General features: G+C 50.1%; 1 protein-coding gene across 1 annotated transcript in view; it reads left to right on the top strand.

The window, feature by feature from the left end:
* TOGARAM2 (TOG array regulator of axonemal microtubules 2) overlaps positions 1-19,775 on the top strand; it is a 47,274-nt gene extending 27,499 nt beyond the window's left edge. The window contains 6 exon segments of the mRNA XM_081253901.1: positions 3,894-4,011; positions 4,408-4,502; positions 6,402-6,594; positions 7,454-7,670; positions 15,030-15,116; positions 19,299-19,775. Coding sequence (XP_081110027.1) covers positions 3,894-4,011; positions 4,408-4,502; positions 6,402-6,594; positions 7,454-7,670; positions 15,030-15,116; positions 19,299-19,555 — 967 coding nt within the window. The 3' untranslated portion in view covers positions 19,556-19,775.
* The last annotated feature ends 6,958 nt before the right edge of the window (positions 19,776-26,733 follow it).

Here is a 26,733-nt window from a genome sequence, read left to right as displayed (position 1 = left end):
GGCCGAGAGGGCAAGGCCAGGCCTGGGGGGCCTCACAGGCCCTGGTCAGGAGCTGGGGTTCCGGTTTGGGTGTGACCAGAAGCACTGGAGGATGTTTTCAGTAGGAGTGTGAGGCAGTGTTAGATGGTTTTAAGCAGGAGAGTGATAGGATCTGATTAACTGTCTTTAAAACCTGGCGTTGGGGTGCAGTTAATCACACTCCCCGGTTCATGGCGTGTTATCACCATGTCTAGGGCCCCCAGCACACTCGGTACATCTCCAGAGGGCATGTCCACACTGCGTTCTGTGTTGTGTCTGAGGCAGTGCCTTCGTGTGGGGTGTCCGTGCAGTGCAACCCTGGAGGGATGCGATGCACGGGATGCCTCCCACCCCGCCCAGTGCACTCCACGGTGCTGAACCTCAGTCCTTGTAAGTGGCCCCTGACAGAGCCCAGGAGGATGTTTTTGGGAATTTGCCCCAAGCGCGAGTAAGGTCAAGGCCGTGTTCACTCAGGCCACCCAGGCATCACCGGGAGCCCTCACGCACGCGGGGCCCCTCCCGCCTCCCTCCTGAGTGCCGAGGCGAATACATCCTTACAACATTGCAGTTTCTGGATTTCACATTTTTATCCATCTGATGGGGAAAAGTTCTAGCTCATGGCTGTTTCAGAATACTTTTTTTCCCCTCCTTGATTACTAACAAGTTTGAGTGCTTCTTTATATGTTTGCTAGCCTTTTGATTCAAAAAAACATCTCTTTATTCTGTTACTCCTACAACATAATGTTAGGCTATGGGAAATTCGATGGAGAGGAAGAAGGCCTAGACAAAACAGAGCTTTTTTATGCTCGGAACTTGCTGTCTCTGTAGGATTCTGTTTGGGGATTTTCTTTCTCTCCATTCTACCTCTCCGGGAATCAGCCCATGAAGATAGCACAGAGATTCTCTCTATCGGACCCACTACTGTTGAACTATCCTCTACCTGTCCTCTTTCTTAGAGGGGGTAGCAAGACAATTTTGGTCTTACTACAGTATTCTCCAAAATAATCTGTATATGCCTCAAACCCTTCCTATATCATTAAGGATCCAGGCTTTTGAAAATCAGGTCAGGAAGAGACAACCCCTCAACCCTAGTATCTGTTGTTAAATCCCTTCCTTGACTCACTGACCAGTGAAAGGGCTGGATGACTAAAGTTAGAAAAAAACAGTTGGACATTTCAGGGGAGACTAATCATGAAAATATTACCCTACACACCAAATTTAATGATCCCCAAGCTTTCCTCCTGGTTTTCCATCTGATGGGTGTTCTGATCTGGGGAAAGAATGATTAACAATTTTGGCAGCTTTCTCTTTTTGTTTTATCATTTTTTAGAAAATATTCCCTTTTGTTACCTCATAAACAAAAATTATTTATAAAAAAACAACAAACAAATAACATCTCTGACTACTTACTGGAGGATTGATAGTGGGGGAGAGGGGCCAGGATGGAGAAGGGATGCCAGGCAGATGGCTACCCTGGAGTCCTGGCAAGGGGTGCTGGAGGCTGCAGCAGGGGGAGGAGGGCTGGAGTGGGGTATATTTGGAAGGCATAGCTGATAGCAGTTGGGTGCTGAGGATTTCAAAGAGGAATCAAAGATGATGCTTAGGTTTTTAAACTGAACAACTGGGTGAATGATAGTGCCATTTACTGACAGGAACAATACTGTCAGGGAAGTAGAATGTTTTGGTTGGTTGGTTCTTCATTGTTGGTGGGGGGGTGGGCGTTAAGATCCAACATCTCTGCAGATCTAAACCCCTCTCTGTTCCGACCCTCTCTCTCACACTGCATGGCGTTGGCGGCACTTCGTTTTCCTTCTCGGAAGCCTATGCTTCTGGCTTGCATGGTACCACATTCCCTGGTTTTTCTGGTTCCTCTGTGCCTTTCTCCCCCGCCTGCCCACACCCCGATGCCCATGGCTGCAGGAGTGTCTTCGTCCTCGTCCCCCCTCTTGCAGCCTTCTCTGAGCGGTGCCATCACTTCCTGTGACTCCAGCCACAGCAAACTCTGATGCTTCCCCGTGTCTCCCTCCAGGCCAGCCCTTCTCTGAGCATCTGTCCCATTTCTCTGATGCCCCCAAGGACCCATCACCGGGATGTCCCACTGCCATCGTCAGTGCAAACTGTCCCTAAATGAACTCATTGCCTTCTCTTGAAGCCTGCTTCTCTGGCTGTGTTCCCTCTCTTATTAAAGTCACTATTATTTACCAAGTCATCTAGATGCAGAATGGGGAATTTCATACTTCATTTTCCCCCTCCACATTCTAATATCTTAGAATCCTAGGCATCTCACAGCTGCTGTTGGCCAGGCAGCAGTTATGACTTGGGTTTTACTATCTATACAGTTGCAAACTTGATCGTTGTTGCTCATCGTATAAATGTTTGAATTACAGTTTGCATTGTAGGAACTACATTATGAGCCTTTCTTTGCTGGTTAGCCTTTTATATTTATTTAAGGAGTCACTGTGGAGAATTGTTGAGTTTAATCATGTTTAAAATGTCTTAGAAATATTACACTATTATTTGGCATTGAAATGAAGCGTTATCGTATATGAGAAAAGGCATGGAAATAGAGCGATGGGGCATAAATTCGATATTAACGCAAATATTCATCACTGAAAGAATGACCCAAATTCCACAGTTTCTTACAAAGCAACCAACAAGTACTTTATCCAACCTAAGGAAGGAAGGACACTTCCCACAAAAGTGTTACTTCTGTGTCTGAGATAGAAAGGATGTAAAAGGATGGCCTTCACACACGGGGCTGTGTCACTGAAGGCAGTGGAAGTCACCAGTGTCTTTTTCTCTTTTTCCTTAGTGGAAAATAAATTAATGGTGCCTTTTACAATCCGTGGAGTTTTCGGTTGAGTGAAGTATGATAATTCTAGATGCTTTGGGCTCCCCCTCCAATCACCTACCAAGTCCTGCAATTTCATCTTCTTTAGCAGCTCTTGAATCTGATCGTCCCTACTTGCCCCTACCCTCCTGCCTATGTCAGCTCTTCATCATCTTTTGCCTGGGCTATTATAGTGGCCTCCTAACAGGTCTCCCGGCCCCGACCCTTGTCCCCAAAGATCCATCCTCCACAGTGCTGCCTGAGACGTTTTGACTTCAGTGCAAATCTGATCATTTCTCAGCTTCCCATTGCCGGCAGACTAAAGCTCAACTCCTCCACGTCTCCCTAAATTGAGTCCTATCTTCTTCTCCAGCCTATTCTCTCCCTGAGTCCAGTCCCTGCCGGCTATTCTCCAACCACACACCTGCAGACCTATCAGACTGTCTTATGGACGCTGGGATGTCTCCCTCCTCCACTTACTCCTTAATCCCATCCCACTTGTGAACTCCTACTCATCTTTTGAGTCCCAACCCAAGGTCACCTCTTCAGTGAAGCCCTCCTTGATGCCCCCCCTTGCCCACCACTGTATATCAGATAGAGTTGACCACTCCCCGCTAGACTGCCCCACTGCACACTTCCTCAGACTTCTAAATGTCTCATGCTAGAAAAATGTTAATACACTTTGGTATAATCATCTAACAGAATATTATTTAGCCATTGAAGAGGATGACGTGGGAAGATGATTAATGGTAAAGTGAAAAAAGCTGGGTAAATATTGTGTATATATTCTGATATCAACGAAAATGTATATATGCTTGGAAAAAAGACTATAAGAAAATATGTACAAATTTAAGTGGTTTTCTCTTGGTAATGAGATTATGGTTGTTTATTCTTTCATGAATCTAGTTCTTAACTGTGTGGGGATTACTGTCATAATTAGAAAAAGTATTAAAAATTCTCTTACTGTAATTAGAAAAATTATGTAAAGCAAATTTATATTCCATTTCTGTGGTTGTTTTTCATCCTGCTCTTTCTCCAATGGCAGGTTTTATGGCCGGAAGATGGTGAATATCTTAATGTCAAACACAAGGTTTGATGCATTTCTGAAGCAGTCCCTCCCATCCCACGACTTGCAGAAGGTCATGATAGCTATTAAACAGTGGGTGAGTCAACAAGCAGTGAGGTGTGAGCTAGTCTGGGGTGGGAATCAGAGCTGAGCCTAGCAGCCCGCAGCCCTCACACTGGTCAGGGGAGGGGGGCACGCACTCCAGAGGCTTTAATTTCATCCACGACTCCTGACGGGTGGAATTTCCTTCCTGGTGCTCAGACCTGCTTCTGCCTCTCACTGCCTGTGTCTCTTGAGCCTCCCTGGGCCTCTTTGCCTTCATCTTTTAAGTGGGGATCTTGATCCCTGACCTGATTACCAGTGCTCTGGAAGACTCCCCTGTGCCCTCCCAGGTGGAACAGGTTATCCCTCTTGTTTTGGTCTAGACTGGAGTGTCTGGCCATTCCCCACAGGGCCACCCCTTTTAGCTCATGTTCTGTGTGTATTTTTCAAGGGAATAGAAGATGGTCATGAACTTCCATCTGCCAAAGGCCGCAAGGTGTCGAGGAGTCTGGTGGTGTGTGAGAATGGGCTGCCCTGCGAGGATGGGTACAGTAGCTCTTGTCTCCCTGGGGCTCCCCATCCAAGACTGCTGATGGAGACGTTCTGCTTGGCCCGGGCCCGCCGCGGTGGCCCTGGGGGGAGGGGTGTGCATCTGGGCTGTGACTGAGACCTAGTTGGGTCAGCAGGACTCATGGGTAAATTTATGGGAAGGGTTCCCTCACCCACATCTTGGGGAGAGCAAATGCTGGGCTCAGGAGCATCTGCTGGTAGAGATGGGTTCCTGCAGTCTTGGCCGTGTAGGTGCAGTTTAAGTGGGATGGATTGTTGGTCAGCCTTTTTGTGTGAGCTCAGAGTTTCTCCATTCACTTAGAGCAGCAGGGCCTTTCCCCATCAGAGTGGCCAGCCTGGGACTAATTTAGAGGCAGAGGTGGAATCAAGGCGGATGAGAAGGAATGGGCCAAGGGGCTAGAGGGTGGGCATTAGGAGGGGTTAGAAATCCAACAGGAATCTGACAGTCACTCCTGTGCCTAAAACTTAAGACCCTTCTGTGATGTCCCGGGAGGAACACGTGTGGACTCCTAAGCTGGACCCCCAGGGAAGCCCCCTGCCCACCTCTTCTAGAGTAACTTCCTGCTCTCTCTCCCACGCATGCCGTCTCAGCTCATGTTCCCTGCGTTCTCTCTCACTCCTGTGCCTTTCCCTATGCTGTGCCATCTGTACTGGAACATGCCTATTTATCCTACAAGATGTGGCTCACCTGTCACCTTCTCCCAGAAGCTCTCTTTGACTCTCTGCCCTCATGTCCTCCAGTTGGGCCGGTTGCCCCCTCCTTCAGTCCTCTGTCTCCCATTGGTCTGTGAGCTCCTGAGGGCAAAGTCCACATCTCTCATCCCATTATTCTCAGTGTCCGGCACTTCTCTTGGAACTCAGTAGGCAAAGAGTGTGGAATGTAGGGATGAATGTCAGAATGATGTTGGGCTCTATTGGGTGGGACCCGGGTGTAGGGCATGAGCTCAGTGACCCAGGTCTGAGTTGGCGGTGGGCAGTTGGAGTTCTGTGTGAAGCAGCTCCCATGCTGGCTGAAACAGGCCACGGGAAATGATGGGCATGTGATCCCAACATAAGACAACAGGGCTTCTTAACATTTCCCTAGTTCCGGAGTAGCGTGAGCAGAGCCTAGGCAGCCAGGGCTCAGGATACAGGCTCCTGGGAAGACCTTCCCCCACTCTTAGTTTAAACTGTGCCAGTCATACTTCCGTGGATTTCCACCCCCTCAGTCCAAGCTCCCTCATCCCATTCTTTTTTTCTTTTTTAAAATTTATTTATTTATTCACTTATTTAATTTTTGCTGCATTGGGTCTTCGCTGCTGCACGTGGGCTTTCTCTAGTTGCAGTGAGTGGGGGCTACTCTTTGTTGCGGGGCACAGGCTTCTCATTGTGGTAGCTCCTCTTGTTTCAGAGCACAGGCTCTAGGCACACGGGCTTCAGTAGTTGTGGCTCATGGGATCTTGAGCGCAGGCTCAGTAGTTGTGGTGCACGGGCTTGGTTGCTCTGCGGCACGTGGGATCTTCCCAGACCAGGGCTCCAACCCGTGTCCCCTGCATTGGCAGGTGGATTCTTAACCACTGTGCCACCAGGGAAGTCCCCCTCACCCCATTCTTAACATAGCTTCTGAAAAGAGGAAAAAAAGTCAGGAAGAGAGAGCCCTGCCATCTGATAAGGGGATAGAGCTCTAGGCAACCGAACTGTTGCCCCCTGAGGAAAAAGCATTTCCAGAGTTCCCAAGGCCTGTGTCCCCAAGCGGCAGGTGTAGGGAAAGCTGGGGTGCACTATGCTGCAAGTGAAACTCTTGTTTCAGCCCCACGTGTCTTTGGGGCTTGTGCATGGGACAGGAGATGTGTCCATCCCCTGGGGCTGCCCAGGTCAGACGTGCCTTTCATGTAGGCTCAGCTCCAGTGGCCCACGGCTGGCAGGGCTGCGCTCCTCCACACGGGGTGGCTTGGAGATGGCGGAGCAGCTGCGGGAGCTGACGCGGCTGCTGGAGGCCGCGAAGTACCAGTCTCGGATGGAAGGCGTGGGGCGGCTCCTTGAGCACTGCAAGGCCAAGCCAGAGCTCATCACCGCCAACCTGGTCCGGGTGAGTGCTGCCCCGTCTCCGCCCTGTCTTTCCCTGGTGGGTGCAACTTTGGAAAACTCGGGACAGGGTCGGACATTGCGCCAGACATCGCTTCAGGGTAAAGGGAGCCTGACAAGAACTTGCTATCCAATTGCCACGGTAATGCCGTAAGACTATCTGGAAGTGGCCAATTGGGCAAGGGCATCGCCTCCTGCTGGGTGCGCTGGGACCCCTCAGAGATGTCCTGGGTGTCTTTCATCCTCCCAGCAGTTTTACAGGGAGGAGGGCAGAGGTGGAGGATGCTGCGGCTAAGGGCTACTCCTGATCCAGCTACGCACCTGAGGTTTTGGGGGCAGAACATGTGGTTCGGAGTAGGCACAGGCTTTCACAGGCTGGAAATGAGGGCAGATGCCTGCTACTGCCGAAAGTGAGGCTGCTGACACTCTACATAGAGGAGTAGTTAAGACACAGGCTTCAAGTTTCTTACTAGCTGTGTGATCTCGGAAAGTCATTTAACCTTTGTCAGACTCGGTTTTTGTTTTGGTGTTTTTTTTTTTTTTTAATGGTAAACTGAGGACGAGAACACGTGTCTCATGGGTCATTAAGATCACTCCATGAGCGAGTGCAGAGTACCTAACAAGAGGCTCTACACCCTACACCCTTTGCACTCATCGAGTACTCAGTATACAGTCGTTTCCCCTCTTGTCCTCCTCCCCTTTGAGAGGTGAGCTCTTCTTCATCACTGGGAATGTTCTGGCATAGGCTGGATGGCCCCTGTCAAGGAGGCAGGAGGAGTACCCTCCGAGGGCAGTTAGTTGGGCTGTGGGACTCCCGCCCAACCTGGGTTCCCATGGGCTCTTGGTTTCTGTTCCCTCAACAGGTCTTTGATGCTTTCACCCCAAGGCTTCAGGATTCCAACAAGAAGGTGAACCAGTGGGCGCTGGAGTCCCTCTCCAAGATGATGCCCCTCCTGAGAGAGAGCTTACAGCCCGTGCTGCCCTCCGTCATCATTGCTGTAGCAGACAACCTCAACTCCAAGAATGCAGGAATTTACACTGCTGCGGCCACGGCGCTGGATGTAATGATTGAGAGTCTGGGTGAGCCTGCCCACAGCCCCTGCTTGGCTCTGGTAGGCAGCTGGCTCCCTCCCTTGTCCCTCCGTAGGGTTAGGGTTGGACATTCCCACCTTCCCTGCTTGGGAATCAGCAGAGCAGTGAAAGGCATTGATTGGCTCTCAGGTCAAATATTTCCCCAGAGGTTGTGTAGGGCAGGGGTGGGCAGCCCAGGGCCTCCCAGGTTCTTGGTTGGCAGGCTTTTCCATAGGACGTCCACCTGTTAGAAGTGGAGGAGATGTGGAGAATATCTAGTCTTGCCTCCTTGTGGTACAGGTGATGGAAATGACTCACCCAGGTCACACAGCACCACAGTGAGTGAGCCAACAGGGCACTGATGGGAAAACAGATCACGATTGCCAAGAAGGAGTTAGGAGGAGTTGTCAAATATTTTTAGTTGTAGAGATGGTAGCAGGGGATGGGCTTGTATGGGGACCAGGCAGGATGCTGGTGAGACAGTGGGGCAAGCCTGTTGGAGAGGACAAAGGTGGCCACCTTCTCTGACATGGGAGTCAAGCTGGGACCCGTTGGCTTTTTGAGCATGAATGAATGAGGGTTGCCTTTTAGGAAGACTGGGGCCAGGGCTTGGGGTGGGAGGGATTTGGGGTGAGGGGTGGAGAGTGAGGGTGGAGTGGAGGCTGGGGGGAGGAAAGAAAAGAACAAAAAGGCGGGAGCCATGGGAGAGACATCAGGAGAGGCAGGAGCTCCTCTGTGCCTTAGGTGCTTTGCAGTAGCACATCTTGGTTCTTGAACGTTAGGTGGAAATCTTGGTGCATCTATTGATACTTCTGTTATCCATTCCTTTCGTAGATGATTAGACGGTGATATTTAGTGTATCTAGTACACAGACTGAAGTGCAAGTTCGAAACCTCCGGTGTGTGAGAACGTAGTACAGGATAGACGTATGTCCAGACCAGTAGAACCACGAGTTTTCACAACCTGTTCTTGCCGTGCTGTGAGGAAATGTATGATCTGAGAACCGCTGTTGGCGTTGTTGCCATATGTCCCGATGAACACAGAGCAAAGTCCTGCCTCTAGCACGCGCCGAGCATCCCCGTGGTGCGGCTGGAAACACGGCCTGGCGCACCCACCCCTCCTCCCCATACTGCACCCTGGCCTGAGTGCAGCTCCCTGGGGCTGGGACAGCAGCTGTGTCCTTGGCTGGAGCCTCCAGGAGACGTTTCAGTTACAAATCAAAGGTCTGGTCAGGCCCTTCTCCGCCTCTCCAGATCATAAATATTGTCAGTTTCCTCTCTTCATCTCAGAGGGAATTTATGATTTGCTGAGTGTGTTGCTGTAGAACAAACAAAATAAATCCAGTTCTAAATTACGGCTTGTTCTCAGCGCTGCTCTGGGTAAGTGAGATTGCTGTTGCCAACAACCAAGGCTCTTGGTAAATCACCACGGGCCCTATATTTATTGGGAAAACCTGCACCAAGCAAAATAGGCTTTAGCTATTTGAAGAGGCTAAGCACCCTTGTCTGGCGAGAGGAGCTTTTAACCCTTCCGCCTCCAGGTGTTTTAGTTTCCCCTTTTTGCCTTTGAGTCGGCCTCCTTCTGCACGCTGGAGCCTTGGAACTTGGGGCTGCAGAATCTGGTGTCTCACACTGTCGCAGTACTCAGATCCCCTCTACATGGGGCCCTGCTGTTTCCGTTTGGGCTGGACACCCTGGAAAGGGGGGCCTGGGGATGGCCTGCTTCTGTGATTTGACCACACCTTGAGGCAGGTTGCAGCAACCAGGAAGATGCCTATACTTCTCCTCTCCTCCTGGGACAGGGTCTCCTTGGGGATGGCTGACGATGCTTCTGGCCCATCAGCCGGAGGATTTGGTGCGAGGAGAATGGAGGCAAGTGAGAGGGGCACGGCCCTTCTCTCTAATCCTTAGGTCAGCGCTAGGCTGGAGTGGACTGGGGTCAAAGGGATGGATGGAGCCCACTAACCCTCTGGCACAAGGCTCCAAAGTGTCAAGTCCAGGGTGTTGGCTCCAGGTCATTTGAGCAGGCGTGGTCAAGGGCTTTGCTGTGAGCCATACTCTCTCAACCCAATCAGCAGCATTGCTTTTGGAAGTGTTCTTAACTGTGACGTAATGAGCCAGCTTCTAAATCCGTGAAGGTTAGAACTGGAGGGGTTAGGTTGCCAATGAGAATTCATCACTGCCAGGGAGTACCAGGGGTGGAATCAAGCTCTCCCAGGGAATGGTTCTCTCCTGCCTGGAATGGTCTAGGCCTGGCCTGCAGAGGGAAAAATGGATGCAAGTAAGGAAATTTCCCACTGTCCCAGGGGATTAGGTGGTGGACACAGAGGCTGGGGCAGGCGTGGCAGGAGAGAAGGGTGTACATCTTCCTTCCCGTATCACCCAGGCTGAGCCCGGGCAGCTCTAGTTGACCTTTAGCATCCAGAGGCCCCTCCTGGAAGTGGCATGGAGCCCTTCGAGCAGAGGGAGCTTTCTCCCAAGCGACATTCTTTGTGCCCCAGGAGGGATTCTGGGCTCCAGGCTGGAGAGGAGCTGTGAAGTGCTGTGGAATAAATGTGTGGAAAGTCACAGCATGTTACTGTGTGTTTCCTGCTCCACGGGGGCCAAGGAGGTCAAGAACACAGGTGAGGCAGGCTGTCTTCTGGCACAAAGTCCAGATAGCACAGCCAAACTGGGAGGTTGGTCTTCTTAGGTGACCTCTTGATTCTGGAATTGGGGGACAAAATCCACGCATCAGCCACCACATCTCTCCCAGTCCCTTCCTTTTCCCTAGGGTGGGTGGGGCGGTGATGTACTGGTTGACCGAGCAGGTGGGATTTCTGCCCCTGTCCCCTTTGGGGGGACAGTAAAAAAGGAGACGTTGGGAGCCTTGTTCCCTGACCTCTGCCCTTTGTCACTGCCTGCCTTAAGGCCTCTCTGGGGCTGAGCCTGGAGTGGCACCCTTTCTACTCCTCACCAAGACCCTCTGATTTCAGCGGAGTTGTTCCAGGGATGAAGGCAGTTCCTCAGCAGACTGGCTGGTTCTGTCTTTGCGCTCTGTTACTGGGTTAGTTACAGAAGAAACTTCACTAATTAAAGCATCAGGCTGCTGACAGCTCACCGCACTCCTGGTTAGACCGAATGCCAGAAAAAGTTCTCTTAATGTAGCGCAGCCCCTGGCCAGTGCTGGAGGGAGCAGATAAACTCAGGAATGGGCAGCTTCAGATCTACAATACTTCTGCTCTTTTGCTCTGACTTTATTTAGTTTTTTATTATTATTATTTTTTAATAATTTTACTTATTTATGTATTTTTGGCTGCGTTGGGTCTTCGTTGCTGCACGTGGGCTTCCTCTAGTTGTGGTGAGGAGGGGGCTACTCTTCGTTGCGGTGCGTGGGCTTCTCATTGCGGTGGCTGGTCTTTGTTGCGGAGCATGGGTTCTAGGTGCATGGGCTTCAGTAGTTGTGGCACGCGGGCTCAGTAGTTATGCCTCATGGGCTCTAGAGCGCAAGCTCAGTAGTTGTGGCGCACGGGCTTAGTTGCTCCGTGGCATGTGGGATCTTCCTGGACCAGGGCTCGAAGCCGTGTCCCCTGCATTGGCAGGCAGATTCTTAACCACTGTGCCACCAAGGAAGACCCTGTAAACACGATTTTGACTTTGCTCCTTTCATTTAATACCACCCAGTTTCCCATGCTGTTATGTAGTCTTTCTAGTTAACTTAAATATATTAATATAAACTTTATTTTCCTCCACTGTAAAAGTCGTACTTATTAATTATTGAGAAAGTGAAAAATATGAAGCCTTTGGAAGGAAAAAAACTTACAGTCTCAACTCCTAAAAGAAACCATTATTAACATTTAGCCTTTTTTATGTTAGGTATTTTTTTCTGTGTATCTTTGTGTATAGTATCATGATAATATTACACATTTAAATTTGCATCCTTCTTTAGAAAAAGCAGAGCATGAGCATTATATATAATTACACACTTGAGTCACTTTTAACAGTTCCATCATGTGCTACGGCATAGCTTGTATTTTTCTGTTTCAGTGGATCTTTCCCAGTTTTCCTGCAATGAACAGACCTAGTTTTCCGGGCCATGGAGAATTTGGCTGTGTGACATATTATAACTTACTGAGTCTTGTGCTTATTGTTGGGAGCCTGGTTTGACTGCAGTGTCTTTGTTGCCACTGTCCATGTAGCGTGCTTCTTATGTTTTCTTAAAAGCTCTTCTCTGGCTTCCCGGTGGCCTGGGGATGACGTGGCTCAGTGACCTTGGGGTTTGGCTGAATAGAACAGGTGAGAGGCCCGCTAGACCTCAGCCCCACTGTGGGGAGGGGAGGCTAGGTCCAGGGAGGCCAAGGTGTCTGGCTTGCCATTCTGGGGCTATTTTCTCTATACTGAAGAGCTTTGCTTGCCCCTTTGTGTGGGCAGCACCAAAGCCAGTGTGGCTTCCTTGTGGTGTGGAAGAGAAGCCTATGAAAACCCTGGGCTAGGCTAACAGAGCAGGATTTTTAAGTTTTTGAAAGTTAGAGTCCAGCCTCTTAATTGGACGCCCTACCGTGAAGGTTGCTGGGCTTTCAGAGTATTTTAGGTAATAATAGTAATAGTAGCCACAATAACTGATACTTGCATAGTAATTATCTGCTCAAGGCGCTATCCTAAGCAGTTCTATGAGGAAGGTACTAGTATTATCCCTGTTTTACAGACGGGTAAACTGTGGTTTAGAGAGGGTAAGTGACTTGTCCAGTGTCACACAGTAAAACATGGAAGATCCAGGCGATCTGGACCCAGAGTCCACTCCCTTAGCCACTGTCTCATTAAATGTGGGTGTGACCTGAAAGGTGAGCCATCACTATGGAAGTAGTCAGAAGCAGAGAGGCAGCTACTCGGGGTGGTGTCTGGGGTTTATAGACCAGTTTGGGCCAACTTAGTGTCTCTGCTTCAACATTGCCTTGTTCACCATAAGCATTTATTTGGGCACCTGTTGTGTGCCAGGCACCATGGGCTGGCACAGATGTCTGCTGGATGTGCATTTTCAAGTATTCCCCAGGTTCTTCACTTCTCTCAGGCTCTGGGAGGCCATGCCGGTGGCCAGGAGAGGGGAGGTCTAGCGGTGCCCAGAGAGTGTCCTGGACTGAGTGTGGATGGGGGAGAGCAAGGAGGGAGAAGTCCTTGTTCTCAGAGGTGAGCTCATGGCTGATGATGGGGGTGGGACAAATAGAAGCACCTGGAAACAATAATGCACGTGATGTTGATATAGGAATCTCTTCTTACACATTTACAGGTTTACCAGGACACCCTGAGACCGCTTCTCACTAACTGAAATATTCTAGAGTCTGGCCTCTCTTTTATCTCCCAGAACAAATTATTTTAAAGACTCTGGACTTATGGATGGAGCTTTTGCAAGCTGCAGAGATGTACATGATGTACATGTGTACATTTTCTGCCCTATATTTCTTACGGGTCTCAGCAGTAGAGCAAGGGAAGTAGGAGTTAGCTCTTAACTAGAATGGTTTCCTGATGGGAAAAGCAAAGCTTTGGTTGCACATCTCTGGGGATGCTGGGGCTCTATGCTGAGGTATGGAAGGAGCTCAGAGAAGGTGGAACCTGCCTGGAAAGACTTCCTTAGGCAGGTTGCTAATCTCTCTCCCCTGCAAAGATAAATCTGGCCTTGAGATGGTCAGCGGCTGGAAGTCCAGGACACACTTGCTGGGGCTGCTGTGGTAACGCACCTCGCCTCCCAGACAGGCGCAGGAAGGCCCACAGCCACATCCCTGAGGAATGCATTTTGCTGCTTGCCCACCTCCCATGGGATTCTGCTGCGCCTGCTGTGGTTGCAGATGTTGGGAGCTGGGGATGCTGGGTGCCTCCAGGGGTCATGGAGAGGAAATCCAGGGGTAAAAGGAGATGGGTCCTGCCTTGTTGATTTTCTAGGTTAGCATCCCCTTCTTAGGTGCTTTCCTCACCTTGCTCATCTTTTGTGAGGGATGCAGGACTTCAAGCTTAATAGTTTGGGAAACCAGGAGACGTCAGCTGGAACGGGGAAGAAGGAGCAGCTTCTAAATTCAGTAGCCATGGGATCCGGCTGGAGTTGACTTTAGAAATACAATCAAAGAACATCAGAGAGCCTCTTTATCCCCGAACATCCCCCAGCCCATTTGCTGGGGTTTCACCATTAGTGGTTCATCTCTAATAAACACTCCTTTAAGATCCCAGTGGAGAAGAGCTCGGGCCCCAGCCTTCACCCATGGGTGTGGCTGGGTAGCAGGAGAGCTGGGCTCCTGGGGCAGTGAGGCTGGAGTGCTCACTATAGGGGTGCTGGGAGGTTATAAATAAACTATTGAGAGATCATATGCGCCCCCCCCCACCCCTAACCTGCACATTCCCTCCTCTGACCCTACCAGAGCCAGCCAGGGGCTTCCGCTCCTGACAGGGTGACCAACCATCCGGGTTTACCAGGGATGTGGGGCTTTCAGTGCTAAAATGGGGAAGGTCCTGGGCACACTGAGATGTGTTGGTCACCCTAGCTCCAGAACCCCGGGCTCTTGCTTCCATGAGCATGGAGCCTCCCACCGTGTTAGAGTTCACGTTCAAGTGTCTGCCTCCTCCGCCAAGGAGTCTCTTGAGGGGGAAGAGGAGCAGGAAGACCAGGTCCTATTTAGTTCTTAGCTCCATGCCTGTGATTCAGAGGGTGTCGGTAAGTGTTCAGTGTGGAAATAACCGACCATCTGGTAGTGGGTACATTCTATTGGTTAGAGCCCAAGTTCGGGCTTTGAGGAGAGCCGTGATTTCTGAATTCCGATCCTAGCCCTTTACTGACCTTTGGTATAATTGTGGCTCAGTGCCTCAGTTTCCCCTAAAACTGTATCTCTATATCCACATCTGTATCTATTCATCCATCTATCTATATATCTTTCACCTATCTGTTATCTATCATCTACAGCTATCATATATAATACTTCATCTATCATCTACCTATTATCTACATCTGTCACCTACTTGTCTACCTACCTCTCGATTATTTAGCTATTTCTATCTCATCTATCAGTCGTGCACCTGTCATCAATCGTCTATATCTACCTATTGATCGATCTATCGATCTACCTACCTCTTTTGCCCCAAAGCTCACAGCACTTTTGAGGAAGCACAGACAATATGAACCGGATCTATGGGAGTAAATGGGGCCTGTGATAGTGTAACTATCACTGTTCCCCAAGCACCCCATGTACATTCACTTTTTAAAGTGGCCCCATTATAACCTGGAAAAATTAATTCAACTTCCCAAAGCGGCTCTTCCCTATGTAGGTGCTGCGGGTACCTAGCCCTGAACAGTTGGTGCCTTCACTCGGGCCACAGCATCATGGCCACTGACATTCTCTGTCTCTTCCAGACAACCTTGGCCTCCTACAAGTGTTTGCCGGGCGGGTGCGTTTCCTGAGTGGCCGCGCAGTGCTTGATGTCACAGACCGTCTGTCCGGTGAGCATCCAGCCTTCCAGCCCGTCTCTGTTCTTCTCTCCTAGCATGTAGTTGAACCACCTACTTGTCTTAGACCAAAAATCATCAAGTAATCCCCACAGACCATTTTGAAAATTTGATAATCTGCTTTAGAAAATAATTCCCACATTGCCAGAGACAATCTTTGTTTTTGGTCAAAATGAGGCAGGTCTGTACATAGCGAAAATAGTTTTAAAGAAACTGTTATGCATTTCTTCCTCTTTGCAAATGGGGCTTCCACTAGCCCCACAGGGTACCTTTGTGTGAATCAGAAAAATCCACCTCTCTGGGTCAACACCACCTCATGGGTGCCTGGCTGGGTCAGTAGCAGCACTGTTGCTCTGACCTTGGGCAGGTTACTTAACAGGTTACTGAACTTGCCAAAGGCCACCTCCCCCATACTAGGAGGGTCCCATCTAGGAAGGAGGCAGAGGGATCCAATCTGTTCTCTAGACTCCCAAGGACCCCCCTAAGATTCACATGGATCATGCCACCCCCCAGCTTACATCCTTGCGTGGCTCCTGAGCAGTCTCCAGGATGGTGTCCAGGGTCCCCGGAGTGGCCCACAGGTCGCTGCCTGGCCTTCTAGGCTCTGCCCCTTTTATTCACCCCCAATGATATGCACTGGGTCATTTACTCCTCATAACAACCCCACAAGGAGGGTGTGGGTTCCATGGTTGTCCCTTTCGTAGAAATAAGAAACATGGAGCTAAGGAAGGTTAAGCGCCTAAGGTCCCTTGACTAGTAATCCAGGATTTGTCTCCAGGAGCTGGACTGCAGAGCCAAGCCCTCAACCTCTGTACGGTCTGCCGCTCCTGGGGTGGCCCCTGCCTTGGCCTCCTGGGCGCCAGCACGTGGCAGGGGCAGACCTCCCATCCTCTCCCCGTTGCCCGCCCACGGGCAAAGCCCTTCTCACTCTCCTTCCTCCACCGGGGCGGTGCCCGCTTGGTCTGGCATCGCCTCCTCTGTCTCCCTTCTCCCTGGCCCTCCGGCCTGAGTTTCGCGTGCCAGCCTCAGTCGCTGGCCCAGCCAGGGCCTCCCAGCATTGAGCTCTCCGGGGGTGCTCGGTGCATGTTGCCTGCCCAAGGGCGTCATTCCCGCTCCTCCGCCGCCCCATCTCTTGCTCTTGGCCTTGCCTCTGCGCCCTGGTTCAGTCCTCCCCGTGTCCCTGGAGTGGCCCCTTACTTCCGGTCCAGGTGCCAGGCCTGCTCCAAGCAGATGGCGCGAGTGAGGCCAGGATGGGGGCTACGATGCAGCTGCGGTGCCAGGCTGTGCGTGCCTTGGGGTGAGAATGGGGTCACGTAACTGAGACCACCTTGGGTATCAGACAAGGAACTCTTTTCTGGTACTCAAAATCAGCATTCTCTGATTACCTGTCCTTGTACAGGTAATTTATGGGCCCCAGAGGCGAGTGGGTATCCATTTACTGTAAATATTACCCTTCTATTTCCAAGAGACCTCAAAAACAAGAGTTTCTACATAGTTCTATTAATTCTGTGTCAGCCAGGAACAGGGAAGAAAATTTCAGTTGACACAAGGCGTGGACTCATAATAGCACAGCTTAACACAGGAGTAAATCTTTTGCTAATTACTTCAGCTGCCTTTTAAGCTCGATTTTAATGGGGTTTTCCTCCTGATGCCCCCCTACCAGCTCCCAGGCCACCCGCTCCCCGCAGGCAGGTGAATGTGGTCTAAGGGTGGACGTGAGCTTCCTGGGGCCGGGGTGTAGGTGCCTCACTGCGGGAGGAGAGAGTCCAGGGGTGAGGCGCCAGGCAGGAGGAGTGGGGGAGGTGTGGCAGGTTAGGGGCAGGTGAGCCCCTCACCATTCGGTGGGGTCAGGGGAGCCCTGCCTGGGCCTGGCTCCTGGGATAGTTTTCACCTCCGTTTGCAGGAGAGATTCAGTGGCGGTTTAGGAAACCTTTGAGTTAGAGTTGTTCAGTACAGGTGGCTAATCGGCTGATTCGTTTTCTTTCTGTTCCCTCTGGCTGCCCCCCTTCCACCTCCCCTTGCCCCTCCCACCCTCCCACCACCCTTGGGGCTGACCAGGTGGCTTTAGGGTTAACTGTGCCCTCCCTTCTTAGCCTGTTTCCAGCACAGGTAACATAACTCTCACCTCTCGGCCCCATTTTATGAAGTTGGCGCAGCTGGCTTGTCTCACTGGGTGCCGTCCTGCCTTCCCAGGAATGAGGACCGCCTTGACTTTGGAGGGCTCTGTGTCCCTGGGGAGCCCCCGGGGAGGCCCCCAGTGTGGGGTGCAGGAATCTTGAGAATATGGCCAGAGAGTCAAGGTACACATTGAATGGGAAATGGCACAGTGTGAGAGTCAGGCTGAGCTGAGGGGGGCCCGGGCCATCCTCTCCGGTTCCCCACTGTCCCAGGCTGGCTCTGAAATCAGAGGGACCCTACAGGGCTCCCGCTGCAAAATATCCTGGCGGGTTGGATGAAGTTAAGTTGATGAAGGAAGAACAAATTGGGGGTTTCTCTAAAAATAAAACAAAACTCCAGACCAGCCTCTAAAACGTGGAACTCCGGTTTGGGGCAGCAAGAGGTGGGAAGAGCGTGGGCTTTAGAGTCAAGGAAGGCTTGGCCTGTGTCCTCTGCTCTTGTTAGCTGTGGGATCTGGGACCAGCTCCTCCACCCCTGAGTGTTGGTTTCCTCCTCTGTGAAACAAACGAGTGTCCTGCCTCTTGGGTGAGAGCGAAACGGAGTCACGATGCGTAGCTCTGAGCCCTGGACTCAGGCTCCGGCCATGTTAGTTTCCCGGGTGTGTCTCAGCTCAGGGACCTTTCCAATTTCTTTGTCCCATAAATAAATCAAGTGCTTCTCTAAGCATTGTTTGCCTTCAGGACATATCCTTTGGCAGGATGACAGGCAATGTGCTGATTGTCAAGCAAGTATTTGCACGAATGCACTTAGGGTGATGTGGCCAAGGCTGAGGGCCAGAGCAGCCCCTCCGAAACGGCTTGGGGTACCTCTTGATGAGGCCTTGACATGGGAGGCAGCCCTGCAATTACTGTGTGATGGAGAGCTTGCTGGCAGGTTTTAGCCTGACTCTGGGTTTTCTGGGGTCTAGAGAAGGCAGGGGGCCTGGGGTAACCAGATTTGGGGCGTTCTTCACTGGAATGAAGGGCCTGTGCAGAGCTTGATGGTTTACAAAGCACGTTCATGCCTCCTGCATCGTTGCTGGGCTTATCGTGAGGTATGGCATCGAAACTGGGGAGGCCACGCTGGTCTTATCTCCCACTAGCTGTTCTATTTTCCAGAATGCTTCATTTGAGAGTCTTGACCTTTCTTCCTAGTACAGGTTTTCGCTGTGTGAACTCTCCTAGGTGGTAATGCAGATTAAAGCACTACTAGGACCAGCTACTCTTTGTCACATGCCTACTTGCATAGGCACTTCGCCTACATTTATTATCTAACCTCTAACAGTCTTAAGAGTTTGGTTCAGAATTATTATCCTTACTTTACAGATCAGGCAACAGGCTCAGAAAGGTTGGGTGGCTTTCTCAAGCTCACACAGCTAGTAAATAACAGAGGCAGGAGAGCAATCCAGATGTGTCTGCCTCTTTCTTTTGCCCTGGGCCTCAGGGACCAGTTATACTGTCATGTGCCCTGGGCACTTTCACCTTTGCTTACCCCTTCCTCTGTAAAAAAAAAATGTTTGGGCTTCCCTGGTGGCGCAGTGGTTGAGAGTCCGCCTGCCGATGCAGGGGACACGGGTTCGTGCCCCGGTCTGGGAAGATCCCACATGCGGCGGAGCGGCTGGGCCCGTGAGCCATGGCCGTTGAGCCTGCGCGTCCGGAGCCTGTGCTCCGCAACGGGAGAGGCCACAACAGTGAGAGGCCCACGTACAGCAAAAAAAAAAAAAAAAAAAAAAAAAAAAAAAAAAAATGTTTAAAGTGTACTTTATGACTGGTTGGTATGAACACAAATACAAATCAGGCTGGATAGCTTCAGACTTTTTTCTTCTGATTTTAAAAGAATTTAAAACATTTCCATGGGCCCCTAAGTGTGTTATGAGCCCTAGGTAGTGTGTCTAACGGATTAGTGGGCCCTGCTGGGTTGCCGGCCTTTTGGGGGACAGAGTTGGTGTCCCCAGAGAAGGCAGTGAGAGAGAGAGAGAGTGCTTGACTCAAGTAACTCTCCCTCTTTTCTGCCTGACAGTGTTGGTGGCCTCAGTTTACCCCCGAAAGCCCCAGGCCGTGGAGCGCCACGTACTTCCGGTCCTCTGGTACTTCCTGAACAACATGATCGGGACCGGCATCCTGCCCGGGCGCGGCGGGAACGTCCGCACGGCCGTCTGCCGGCTGTGCAGGAGCCTCCAGGGGCAGATGGGCTCCCGGCTGCAGGACTTGGCCGCCAGCCAGCCAAAGCAAGTCCTCAAAACGCTCCAGGAGCTCTTAGACCCGGAATCCCTGTGAGACAGCCCCAAGGTCACTGACGGGGGGAAGGCACCTGACAGCAAGACGACTGGCAGCTCACACCCCTTTCATCTGGATGAAAGACAGATCTAGAATGAGCAGTCGTTATTTGTATCTTATTTTAGTTTTATGATGGAATAATCTCCTGGTCTACTTTCCCATAGAGTTCCAGATGTACATAGTATATTTTGAAGTAGAAATAAAATAATTACTTATTTTTCTAAGGTTTTATTATCTTGTACGTTTTTAACCCCACAGCATTTTCTAGTAGCTAGGTTTGCGACAAAGAAAACAAAACATGATATGGAAACAACCTATGTGCCCGTTTTTGGATGAATGGATAAAGATGATGCAGCGAATGTGCGTGCGCGCGTGCACACACACACACACAGAGGAATACTATAAGCCATAAAGAAGATGAAATCTTGTGACAACATGGATGAAACTTGAGGGTATTATGCTAAGTGAAGTAAATCAAATGGAGAAAGACAGATACCATAAGATTTCACTCATATGTGGAATATAAAAGAACAAAAGCAAAAAACAAAGATAAAGAACAAACCAAACAGATGCAAACAAATACAGAGAACAGAGTAGCAGCTGCCACAGAGGAAGGGTCATGGTGGGGGGAGAGCAAATAGGGTAAAGGGAATTAACTGTATAGTGATGAATAGAAACTAAACCTTTGGTGGTAAGCTCACTGCAATGTATACAGAAGTCAAAATATAATATTGTACACATAAAAATTTTAAAAAAGAAAACAAAACACAACAACAGCAAAACCAGCTGCTGATGCTACTGAGACAAAGAATGAGGGAGAAAAGTATAGCACAGACCCCCATGTTGCAGACCATTTTGGGGCATAGCTCCTATCTGTGCGCAGCTGGAAAAGCCCTCCTGAGCCCAGAGACCCTGAGTTGGTCATTCAAATCTAGCCCATTTTTCATAAGCCTGATTTGGGGTGAACATAAGCATCTCTGGGGGACATCCTGCTTCTGCTTTACAAAATCTTCAGTGCAGCATCCTATGTCCTATGTCCTATGGGAACATTCTAACAGGATCTAAAGGCAAGGAGAGTTTGACATTGGCATTACTGACAGCCTTCTCTGGAAGGTGGCTTCCTGGCTAGTTCTGAAGAGGACTGGATGATGATTCACATTTGAAATACCGTAAACAAAAGGACTGGGTGAAGCACAAAGCGCCATGGTGTGCAGATTCATGTGGGAGCTCTGAAACCCCACAGGTTACTCCAGCTGGGCCGGATGGGATCGTGGACCTGGAGAGGTGTGTTGGACGCAGGCTGGACCAGAACACGAAGAAGGTGGAGCCACTGATGGAGCAACAAGAGGAATGGGAAATGGGGTCCTGGCAGTGAGAGGGGGATGGATGCCAAGGGCTGGGGCTCTGGACACAGTAGGAGTGTCTCTGCCTTGCCTGGGGGCAGTGGCCGGCTGACAACAGTGTGACCAGAAAGAACTAGAGCTCAGATCATGACCTCAAACACATGGGTAAGGTGAGGGCGGAAGGGGCAGCATCCCAGCCCCAGCCAAGGAGCCAGACCCACAGCAGCAGAGTCTGGGGCAGATCCAGATGGCCAGGCCCTGAGGCCCAGCTTCATGCCAGCAAGTTTTGTGGCAGGCCCACCAGGGGACCCCTCTCCACTGTCACCCACCCCCAGGTACAACATCGGTCCACTGCTCTGTTCTGAGCCCCTCCTGAGAGTAGGGGCAGAGCAGGCTGGGAATCTTCAGATCAGCTCATGCAACGTTGCCAGGTGTAACTAGGCTGCCCCCCTCACCCCCCTTGCCACGAATGCCCTGGGGTGAGCCTGGGCGTGGCACAGTCATCCTGGGACTTGAGCTTTTAATAGGCAGCTTAAGTGTGCTGGGTAATTTCAGCACACAGCCACAGCCTTAGCGGCTTCTCACCTCTTTGTGACCTTAGCAGGGACTTCCCCGGCACCACCGTGCCCTTTGTTGATTCTGACTGGCCTCCTAGACGGGGAACCTTCAAAGATGCCCAAGAGGCTGAATTTACACAATTTTACACAATTTAATTAATTGAGTTTGCTTGGAGTCTGAGCAGACTTTTTCAGTTTGAGACTGACATTATCTGCTGGTCAAGATCCTAGAGCCTATCAGAATATTTCAGGATTTTTTAGAACTGTAGGAGACCAAGGATTTTGAAGGCAGAAATTAAGCTCAAAGACATTGCCCTGTCTTCCTGCATTCGGGTCCTGCCTTCCGTCTTCAAACCGGAAGCTTCCCATCTCCTGTGCTCTGTACCCATCCTCACAGGTGGGTGTTTAAAATAACTGAAAACAGCTGAAAAGCAAAGAATAAATCTTTGCATGGTTCTTTTTCCTTCACCATTTCAGGTTTTAATCTAGTCTCTGGGCAGCTGGGCTCTGAGGGCGACACCCCTGGCACAATCCCAGTGGGGAGGCTGGGTGGAAACTTTTGTCTCAAAAGTTTCCCACATCATTACTTTTAAAACAAAGGGAAAACAGCTTATTAGTAACCTGGGCCTGTTGGGAGTGCCTGCAGGACTGAGACCTAATGGGAAATGAAGATTGTCCTGAGAGCCACGGCGGGTTTGAGCAGAGCCCACCTCATTCTTTGCTTGGCTGGCTGTGCGTGCAGCCAGGAGCTCTACTTACTCAAGGTGCTCTTGGGGTGGGAATATAGCATCGAGCTATGGAAGAGCTTTTTCTCTCTCTCTCTCTCTTTCGCTCTCTCCATTGTGAGAATCAAGAACCACAGTCTTGTCTGAGAACATGGAACTGCTTAGGAATTCCTTGCTTGGGAATTTTTGAGATTTTAGGAAAATTTTTTTACAGGCCCCACTTCTTATATTATTCTCTCTTCCCTGCTTCATTTCTTGCCCCCTGAGTGGAGAAATGTTTCTCCATTCTCATTGTACTTGGGAATCGTCCAATGAGATTTTAAAAAATGCTGACACCTGGGCCCATCCCTGGGGATTTTGGTTCCATGGGTATGGGGTAGAGCCCAGACAGCTGTCTTTTCTTTCTTTTCTTCTTTTCTTTTCTTTCTTTCCTTTCCTTTTCTTTTTTTCCTTCAGGCTTTATTGAGGTATAATTGACATATAACATTGTGTAAGTTTAAGGTGTGCAGTTGTTACCAAACCAGATTCATTTGCTTGTTGCACAGCAAGCTAAACGCTGAGATGCTGAGGTTTGCAACAGAGAAAGGGTTTATAAGGCAGCCAAGCAAAGAGCTGGAAGAACATTTCAGATCTGCTTCCCCAGAAGGTGAGGGGCTGGGATATTTGTAAGATAAAGAAGCAGGGGGTTCTGAGGCGTGGGGAGTGTGGGGAAAGGTGATTGGAGATAAGAAAAAGGTGAGGTAAGAAAAAGGTTGCGTTCTGTGCAGGTGCAACTAAGCTACATGCTTCTTCATGGGACACATGTTCAGAAAATGGTGGCCTTAGCCTGTTCTGAGGGTGAAGTTTTTGGCCCTTTGACTTCAGAAGGTCATGACACTTAACGCGTGCACAGTGGGAGGGTCAGTTGTCCCAACCAGTCTTAACTGGCTTGAGCTGGGCAACAGCTGACTCCAAGCTCCTGGAAAACAACTTGGGCAAACATGTTATTGTTTAGGCTATGTAATGCTAGGAGGATATGCAAGTTTTTGTGAACACAATTAAAGCGAGCTTGATCAGTGTAGGCAGCTTATAGTTATTATTTATTAAGCAAGTTATAGGTTAATGGATGTAACTGATGACTAGCCTCGGCTTCACAATGTACTGTTTGATACACTTACATATTGCAAAACGATGGCCACCACAGCCTTAGCTTAAGCCTCCATCCGGTCACATAATTGCGATTTCTTTTCTGTGTTGAGAATATCTCAGATTTACTCTCTTGGCCACATTCACGTGTATAATACAAAACTATTAGCTATAATCACCCTGCTGTACAGTAGATTCCCAGAATTTATCAGCCTTTTGACTGGAAGTTTGTACACTTTGATCCATGTCCCCCCATAGTCCCCACCCCTGGCCCCCACCTCCCCAACCCCTGGTAACCACCACTCTACTGTCTGTTTCTCCGAATTCAGGTTTTCTAGATTCCACGTATAAGTGAAATCATACAGTATTTGTCTCTCTCTGTCTGACTTATTTCACTTTGCAAAATGACCTTGTTTCATCCAAGTTGTTACAAATGGCAGGGTTTCCTTCTTTCTTATGACTAAATAGTATTCTGGGGTGTGTGTGTGTATGTGTGTGTGTGTGTGTGTATCTCACATCTTCTTGATCCATTTCTTTTCTCTCTTCTCTTTTTTCTTTTCTCTACAAGTGATTCTAATGGGTGGCCAAATTCTGAAACCACAGTAAATCAAAGGTGTAGAAAGTGGCAGTGGCTTTGGCCCTGTGGGTGCCTGGCCTGCCAGCTCTCCCCAGCTGGCAGCACTGGGGTGTCCTGGGTTGGGGACAGAGACTGACTGAGGCCAGGCACTGGAGTCAGAGAGGCTGGACTCGAGTCCAGGCACTGTTACTCATGGTGTGTGGCCTTGGAGCCACTTGTCAACCTCTCTGATCTTCCCTTATCAATCCAGTGTGTGTGTGTGTGTGTGTGTGTGTGTGTGTGTGTTGTATATGTGGTAAGTGGGTGGGAGGAGGATGACAATATTGCCCACCTTAACTGGGCTATTGTGATGATTAATGAGATAATTCTTGTAGATACTTAACACGAGGCCATGAGCACAGGAAACGCTTGGTGAATATTGGCCATTATGTTTCTGGAGACACTGATTTAGGATCGGGTCTAGGATCAGCTAGGACCAGGGTCTTGCGGGCTCTGCAGCCCTTGGAGTTGGAGGAGTGGATGTACCTTGGAGATCTGCGGAGCCTGAGACCCACTGTTAACTTGTGCTAGGCTTGTTTCAGAGGATGGAGCATGGTCTGCCCTCCTGCTGGAAAGCTAGGGCTGCTCTTGCCACTGGGGCCTGTCACCTCTCCAGTTGCCTTCCCCCTTCTCCTTACTTGACACGTCCCTCACAGCTACCCTCAGCATCCCCACCCCCTACCCCAGGAGAAATCTGGAAGCTCTTCTCCCTGCAGGCTTGCTCCTTCCCCTCCAAGCCTCTTCTGACTCTCAGCTCGGGGCAGAATGGCTGGGAGGATCTCCGAGCACTTTCTTGCTGAAAGCATTTTCCTTACATTATAATTTGGTCCTGCCAATAGGAAAAGAAAGGAGAAATGCTGATGGAAAGGGGGACCGTCTTCTGTCTCCTGGTAATGGAGGGAGGAAAAGGCGCCCCGAGGAGGGAAGACCGGAGGAGGGGTCAGCCTCTCAACGGAGTGTCTGCCGCGTTCCTGGTCCGTCATTCTTCTCAACATCTCGTAAGAAAGATATTATTTCTCCCACTTCCCGGTGAGGAAACTGAGCCTCAGAGATGCTTAATAAGCTACCTCAGCCAGCATGTGGGAATCACTGGGACTCTTGTTCAAGTGCAGACTCTGATTCAGAGGGTCTGGGTGGGGCCCGAGATCCTTTGTTTCCAATAAGCCCCCAGGGGATGTCCATGCCACTGGTCTGGCAGGGACCACAATTTGGGGTCCAGGCCTTGGGACACAGCTAAGGAGTGGCTGAGCTTGGATCTGCACTCAGGGCTGTTTGACTCCAAAGCGCCTGGCATGCTCCAGGGTACTCTACGGCTCCCAGATATTGACTTCCCCTTGGGTCAGTCTGAGCCCCTTGAGAAGACCAGTTAAAATCCCATGGTCTCTTGGAGTTAGTCTGGCCCCAGAGTTCTGCCCTAAAACCTTCAGGGCAGAGAGGGTCTGCTGCATCTGCTCTTATCACCAGAGCTTGCTGCAGACACCTGGCCACCCAACCGTGGCCTTTGGTGGGATAGGATTTGTGCAAATAAATGAAGACCAACCAAATGAGAAATGCAAAGACTCTCTGTTCTTTATAGAGCTTGCTATAGCCAGGGAGTCAGCCACAATCACTCGTGTTCTGGCAGAGACCCAAGGGCAGGTAGAGGAACAGAAAGAGGGGGAGGTTTCAGGTATGCCATGATTAGTGGAGCTGTTGGCCTGGAGAAAGGTGTAGATGCAGAGTGGATCGTGGCCTGCTGGCAACAGCAGCACCTGTGGTGCTTGTTAAAGCGCAGACCCCTAAGTCATACTCCAGACCTACTGAATGAGAACTCTCAGCCATCCTTATACACCCTCAAGGTCAAGAGCCAGGGGCATAGTCCCAGTGCTTTTAGTGGCTGTTAGGGTTCCAGGCTAGCCCACACTTGAGAGTCAGCATCCCTAAGCCAGTATTTCCCAAATGTGTTTGATGGAAACATTTGCTTGGGGAGGAGGGACGGAGACTGGAGGAGGGAGGGAGACAGGCAACGGGGTCCTTGAGGCCTGGGAGTCTGATCTGCTCGAGATCAGGCAGGTTGCAGAAGCAGTGTCCTAACTGCCTGTTCCCAGCTGGGCTTCAGGAGTCCCCTGGGCAGGCAGGCAGGGCAGCATCACTGTGCATACAGGTTGCTCACCAGGTGGGCGTTTCTGAGTCAGGGACCATTCGGGGGGTCCAGTTTTGTCCGTATCATTACTGGGGCTTACTCAGGGAGGCATTATGGCGTCTCTGTATCCTACGACCTGGTGTTTCAGTGAAGAAGGCTCTAACATTTGAAGGTTTTGTTTTGTTTTAATCACAGCTTTATAATTACCTCTCTGTGGGTTGACAGCTGTTAATTAGCATCACTTTGGGTTCTCCTTGAGAATTTTTACATCCAGAAAGTGATCCAGCATCTCTGTGGCTGATGTCAGAAGCTGTTATCTAAACAAAAGCTTTAGAATGTCACCAGGTTTTGTAAACACAGCCGATCCTGTCCCCTTCCAAAGGAGAAAGAAAAGCTAGATAAATAATTTCCATGAAGGCAATCTGTTTCCCAGGGTCTGTATTTCCTTTCTGTCTCATCCACTGGTTTTTACCGCTTTGGGACATCGATAATAAAGTGTAAGAGGTGTCTCCAGAATGAGGCTTTGTCTGCTCCTGCCAGGTTTCTGGAAGCCCACTTCGGGGGGTCATGGCAATGAGGGACAAACAGTTTTTTGACAAGACTTTTTCTTAATGCCAGGGGCAGTTTTACCTGTGTGTGTGGAGCGGGGCGGTAGATGAAGAGTGGTAAGGTGCGTTGAGGGGATTATTA

The sequence above is a fragment of the Mesoplodon bidens genome, assembly GCF_964165515.1.
Source record: "Mesoplodon bidens genome assembly, chromosome: 14".
Lineage (NCBI taxonomy): Eukaryota > Metazoa > Chordata > Mammalia > Artiodactyla > Ziphiidae > Mesoplodon > Mesoplodon bidens.
This window is presented reverse-complemented; position numbering and strand designations above follow the sequence as displayed.